General features: G+C 27.0%; 1 protein-coding gene across 1 annotated transcript in view; it reads left to right on the top strand.

Annotated features, from left to right (window-relative positions):
- Nucleotides 1-1,720: 1,720 nt before the first annotated feature.
- LOC109622002 (myosin light chain kinase, smooth muscle) overlaps nt 1,721-7,588 on the top strand; it is a gene marked incomplete at its 5' end in the record, with an annotated part of 78,146 nt that continues 72,278 nt past the window's right edge. The window contains 2 exons of the mRNA XM_062848133.1: nt 1,721-2,050; nt 2,494-2,765. Coding sequence (XP_062704117.1) covers nt 1,721-2,050; nt 2,494-2,765 — 602 coding nt within the window. The remainder of the gene's footprint in view (nt 2,051-2,493; nt 2,766-7,588) is intronic.

Here is a 7,588-nt window from a genome sequence, read left to right as displayed (position 1 = left end):
GTGATTGAATGCCGCTGCCAGCAGGGGGTTCACACAAGAAGTGCCGAAGCTCGTATAGAAAGTGTCGTTTTTTCGTAGTTTTTCGCGTTTTTCGCTGATATGTCACACCGTCAGATTCGCGAATCGGTCGGTACACACACCACGCTATCAATGATTCGCGAGTGGTTCCAGAATCAAACAGTGTGGCCTCATATTCATAATTATGTGAGAGGTCAAGTGACGTGTGTTCTAATGATGACTGAATGCGTGCGCGATGGTGGTGAGACGAGAGCATGCTGAGGAGCATCCGATCTGCGCTGTTACGACGTTCCCATGGTGATGGTAGCGCTACCTTGGACGGATTCCGGTGAGAATGTTCTGATTATCGTTACTACTTCAAATTGAACTAAATACGTGCCAGTTTTGAAGGTTACCTTTGAAGCAGGAAGTGTGTTTGCATTATCATTATCCATTTGATAACGGTAATGCACACATGCGGGGCTTGTTGTAAGTGAAAGTGACCTCGGAATGGACGTGAGTAACCAGACATTCTGAAACGGGTCACTGGATCCCAACAGAGCTATCACCTTTCAACTCCCGGGCTAAAGATGATTTCAGTTGTGAGTATGAAATTCTTTAAAAACCATACAGACAACTGCAGACATCTTTCTTCCATAATACCACTGCCGGACAGTGGGAGTTGAATTGTATACACACACACACACACACACACAGTCATAGTTAATATGTTATACTTGTAGTTTGTTTATGCAACATACACTTGTAAATTCTACTAATAATATTAGTCCGACCGACTTGTAGTATTGGACTTGTAACTTGTACTTGTAGTATTTTTATGCAACAGAAAATTATAAGTTACAAGCTACAAGACTTATATTATTAGTAAAATTTTTATTATGCTACAGGCCCCTATTCAAATTATTGAGCCAGCACTAATACTTGCATGTGCAAACATTTGTTTACATTGCGTGTGAAATTTATCACAGCAAATTAAACAAAAAGTGAGCAAATATTGTAAAACATGAAAAAGTTTTATTTGTCGCATTTTTTTTTATTTCTGATTTATCTAGGTGGACAAAGCTAGAAATCGAAAGTTCTGTCATATGCCAAAGAAAAAGAGTTGATATGTTAAAAAGTCTGAGAGTTCTAGAGAGCCAAAGAGCTATTTGTTTTGTGCTCTCCGTTCGAAAGGGATATAGGGGAAGTTTTGTTCTCTTCGTCAAGGGGGGTTTTCTGAAAGCTGTTGAACTTAGAGTTGGCCTCAAATCCTTCCCAATCAAGTTGAGTTATACGACCACGTTTCAAGAAATCTGGTCGACAGAAACCCCTCATGACGAACAGAACAAACCTGCCGATCATACCCATCGTCACCTCATGTGAAAATTGTACTGCTTTTTTCCTCGGTTTGGGGCAAAATGAATACAAGTGCGTGGAATTGCAGGAGCAAGGCATATTTTCAGGCAGTTGATAGTGTATAAAAAACGCAGCACGTATGTTTCTTGCATAAAATAATTAATTAGATAAAATTTATAACTCATTCATACTTCAAAGATTTTTGTATCGAACTAACTAAAATTTTCATATTGCATGTTAAAAAAGGGGATATATTTATTGCAACATCAGCAAAATGTCCAAGAAATTTATTGATCTCAATTTTTTAGCAAAGTTTGTACATAGAAGCCATACATTACATTACATTAATTTGCTAGGTTCATAACATTTAATAAAAACTGTTTCAATTTATTTTCAGACCAAAACGAACGCAGATGGATTGAATATTCTATACATACATGACGTTACATATGATCAATGTGGAGAAATACAATGCATAGCCACAGTTTCTAACCAAACATCAACTACTACAGCGTCCGGCATGTTAACTGTATCGCCAGCACCATTTAGTAAACGAACATTTAAAATAATGGGAGAGAAACAGCACCCTCATTTTTCGAACTCGTTGAAAAATTGTAGGGTGTTTACGGGAAGTACATTGGCATTTGAAGTAAAATTTCAGGGATATCCCGAACCTCAAGTAATATGGATGCGTACGGTATGCTTCATTATTGTGTAGTATGGGCAGGCTGGTCCGCACTGAGCGCATAAAAATTCTGCTCTTTGGATTTACATCATCGAGCACATCAAAAACTAGAAATCTTTTCATCTTATCAGACAGAAGGATTTTGAAAATTTCTAAATGTCACTTCCAACTGTCAAAAAACCGCACCGCAGAGCCACAAAGGGATTTTCACCCGGGTGAAAATACTCTAGTGAATTTCACGTTGAACGGCTCGCGCGGCTCTGCGGTGCGGTTTTTTGACAGTTCGAAATGTCATTTAGGGTATTTCAACATCCTTCTACCAGGTAAGATGAAAAGATTTATAATAAATGATGTACTTGATGGTGTAAATCCAAAGAACAGAATTTTAAAGCGCTCAGTGCGGATAAGCCTGAATTGCATGGGAATATAAAAGTTGCAGTAAATTTACTTTCTAGGGTCGCCCTATCGAGGATATTAATGCAGCAATTGCCACAAAGCCTGGATGTTCAATCCTTACCATTAACGGTATTAATGCAAACCAAAGCGGAAAATATGCAGCATTCATAATCAACAATTATGGAAGTGAAACTACATCAGCATCTGTGACTGTTGAGGGTCCTCCAGACCCACCAAGTGGAAAACCAAGCGTAGCACTTGATTCCCAAGGAGTTACAGTGACCTGGTGTGGCCCTCCTTATGATGGCGGATGCATGATATCTGGATTTCTGTAAGTAATATTATAACATCTAAGCGTACTAAATGTACATCTAAATAGCAATTTCACTTCACTTCGTTCTTTATCTAAACTGCCGTCAATTCTGCTGGTTTCAAGACTGAGTAGCCGGTTTTAATTGATAGTTAATACATGTCAATTATCCGGGATTCGATTATCCGGAATTTAAGACTCGATTATCCGGAATATTTTTATAGCGATTTTTTAATATTTTGAAGCGTAGTGGCTACACGTTCATTTCATAAGTGGATGGTCAGGGGTCGATCCCAGCCTCGGTATTTGCAATTTTTCGTCAGTTGCTCTTCCCCCGAGAGCGGCTGACGCCTGACTCTCTTCTGAGCATATGCTCTAACGGACCCGAAAACTTGGATATCGGCTAATGGCAACTCATAATGGACCCCCAATCGAACTGGAAAAGGAACAAGAGCCACATATCAACATCCTCGTGCTCATCATTCTATCAAGGACAGGGTAGAAAAGTCACAGCAGCGCAAAGGCAACCAGTTCGATACAGAAGAATTCGAATAGAATACATTTGGGCGCTGTGCAACCGCCAATGGTTGAAGAAAAAAAAAACAGTGCTGACACGCTTTTAAATCAGGGGTGTAAGATCCTACCCTTTACGCTCACCCAAACATGTCCACCTGCTCGCCATCTACTGTTGGTTCTAATTTGTAAACATCTTTTGTTTAATGGTTTATAGACATAAACAGTAGCTCAAACATCAGTATTTTTCTCTCGAGTCTGATGCTTATGATCAATGTTTTCGATTATCGAAATGTCTTGAGTCATAGTGTAAAATTATCCTTACACTTCAGCAAAATAGTCACCCAGAGAGATTTCAATTTTCAGCCGATTTCCGTACTCCAAACAAAACAACAACAACAAATGAGAGTAGAGGCTAATTGGCTTCTTTAGGGGTGTTGAGATAACCCCAAATTCTGAATCTGCACGCCAAACTGAGCCGAAATGATTTTAGGTATCAATATAAAGTTCTAAAAATCTGAAAAAAATCATTCTGGCTCTGAAAAAGGTGCTCTTTCGCATGAAATTGAAAAATCAATAAATTTTTCCTAATTAAAAAACCCATAATGGCGAAAACAGAACACTAATATATTCGAAATAAAATTTTTCAATCTAATATGTTGAATATAACATCTTTTATGTGTGAATCACATAGTGACTTGCTTTTAGCATGATAAACCGGTAGGGTATCGCGCCACTTGGGCGGTGGCTTCTATATTCGTCTGTTTTCCACTGTAACTCAGTCAATTTTGAACCAATGGACTTGAAATGTTGTACACGGGTAGAAAACAGACGAATATAGAAGCCACCGCCCAAGTGGCGCGATTCCCTATAAAAATCAAATTTGGAAGTCTGTACGATTTATATCGAAAACAAAGTAGTAATAATAATAATAATAATAATAATAATAATAATAATAATAATAATAATAATAATAATAATAATAATAATAATAATAATAATAATAATAATAATAATAATAATAATAATAATAATAATAATAATAATAATAATAATAATAATAATAATAATAATAATAATAATAATAATAATAATAATAATAATAATAATAATAATAATAATAATAATAATAATAATAATAATAATAATAATAATAATAATAATAAAAATAATAATAATAATAATAATAATAATAATAATAATAATAATAATAATAATTATAATAAAAATAATAATAATAATAATAATAATAATAATAATAATAATAATAATAATAATAATAATAATAATAATAATAATAATAATAATAATAATAATAATAATAATAATAATAATAATAATAATAATAATAATAATAATAATAATAATAATAATAATAATAATAATAATAATAATAATAATAATAATAATAATAATAATAATAATAATAATAATAATAATAATAATAATAATAATAATAATAATAATAATAATAATAATAATAATAATAATAATAATAATAATAATAATAATAATAATAATAATAATAATAATAATAATAATAATAATAATAATAATAATAATAATAATAATAATAATAATAATAATAATAATAATAATAATAATAATAATAATAATAATAATAATAATAATAATAATAATAATAATAATAATAATAATAATAATAATAATAATAATAATAATAATAATAATAATAATAATAATAATAATAATAATAATAATAATAATAATAATAATAATAATAATAATAATAATAATAATAATAATAATAATAATAATAATAATAATAATAATAATAATAATAATAATAATAATAATAATAATAATAATAATAATAATAATAATAATAATAATAATAATATTAATAATAATAATAATAATAATAATAATAATAATAATAATAATAATAATAATAATAATAATAATAATAATAATAATAATAAAAATAAAAATAATAATAATAATAATAATAATAATAATAATAATAATAATAATAATAATAATAATAATAATAATAATAATAATAATAATAATAATAATAATAATAATAATAATAATAATAATAATAATAATAATAATAATAATAATAATAATAATAATAATAATAATAATAATAATAATAATAATAATAATAATAATAATAATAATAATAATAATAATAATAATAATAATAATAATAATAATAATAATAATAATAATAATAATAATAATAATAATAATAATAATAATAATAATAATAATAATAATAATAATAATAATAATAATAATAATAATAATAATAATAATAATAATAATAATAATAATAATAATAATAATAATAATAATAATAATAATAATAATAATAATAATAATAATAATAATAATAATAATAATAATAATAATAATAATAATAATAATAATAATAATAATAATAATAATAATAATAATAATAATAATAATAATAATAATAATAATAATAATAATAATAATAATAATAATAATAATAATAATAATAATAATAATAATAATAATAATAATAATAATAATAATAATAATAATAATAATAATAATAATAATAATAATAATAATAATAATAATAATAATAATAATAATAATAATAATAATAATAATAATAATAATAATAATAATAATAATAATAATAATAATAATAATAATAATAATAATAATAATAATAATAATAATAATAATAATAATAATAATAATAATAATAATAATAATAATAATAATAATAATAATAATAATAATAATAATAATAATAATAATAATAATAATAATAATAATAATAATAATAATAATAATAATAATAATAATAATAATAATAATAATAATAATAATAATAATAATAATAATAATAATAATAATAATAATAATAATAATAATAATAATAATAATAATAATAATAATAATAATAATAATAATAATAATAATAATAATAATAATAATAATAATAATAATAATAATAATAATAATAATAATAATAATAATAATAATAATAATAATAATAATAATAATAATAATAATAATAATAATAATAATAATAATAATAATAATAATAATAATAATAATAATAATAATAATAATAATAATAATAATAATAATAATAATAATAATAATAATAATAATAATAATAATAATAATAATAATAATAATAATAATAATAATAATAATAATAATAATAATAATAATAATAATAATAATAATAATAATAATAATAATAATAATAATAATAATAATAATAATAATAATAATAATAATAATAATAATAATAATAATAATAATAATAATAATAATAATAATAATAATAATAATAATAATAATAATAATAATAATAATAATAATAATAATAATAATAATAATAATAATAATAATAATAATAATAATAATAATAATAATAATAATAATAATAATAATAATAATAATAATAATAATAATAATAATAATAATAATAATAACTCGAGCACATCGATAAGGCGGCGTCAAACGCGTGGCTGGTGCGGGGTGACCTGTTCTCAGAAACAGAAGGTTTCATGGTAGCCATCCAGGACCGGGTAATTGCGACGAAGAACTATCGGCGGTACATATTGCACGAGGACGTGGAGGACCGTTGTAGGAAGTGTAATTCAGTAGGGGAAACGATCGAGCATGTCGTTGCAGGCTGTTCAGTGTTAGCTGGATCAGCTTACCTCGATCGTCACAACGAAGTTGCCAAGATTGTGCACCAACAGCTTGCTTTAAAGCACAACTTGGTCGACAGATTTGTACCCTACTACAAGTACCAGCCGGACCCGGTTCTGGAAAATAGTTGCATAAAGCTGTACTGGGATCGCGAGATCATTACGGACGTCCTCATTCGTGCCAACCGGCCTGACATTGTGGTTTTCGACAAAAGGATGAAGCGAGTAACTCTCATCGACATCGCTGTACCGTTAGACCAAAATGTCCAATCAACGTTCTCCGGCAAGATAACCAAGTACCACGACCTAGCGGAGGAGTTGAAGCAGATGTGGCACCTGGAGGACGTCCGTATAGTTCCGGTTGTCCTCTCGGCAACCGGAGTTGTCCCTAAATCTCTCCTGAGGTCCCTAGACGAGCTGGAATTGAAGAAGGACCTGAACAGCATCCTGAAAGCGGTGATTCTTGGAACCTGTAGTATAGTTAGGCGGTTCCTGAATCATCACAACTGAAAGTACATCCAAAAGCAGACTCATTAGGATAAGCTAAAAAACCGGCTAATGAGATCCACAGAGCCTAATCCCCTTTGGCATTCCGATTGCCCGGGGTAGGTGAAAGTTTCCAGCAATTTTTGCTGAGAAGTGCCAAAACTCTATAAT

Source organism: Aedes albopictus, chromosome 2 (genome assembly GCF_035046485.1).
Source record: "Aedes albopictus strain Foshan chromosome 2, AalbF5, whole genome shotgun sequence".
Lineage (NCBI taxonomy): Eukaryota > Metazoa > Arthropoda > Insecta > Diptera > Culicidae > Aedes > Aedes albopictus.
This window is presented reverse-complemented; position numbering and strand designations above follow the sequence as displayed.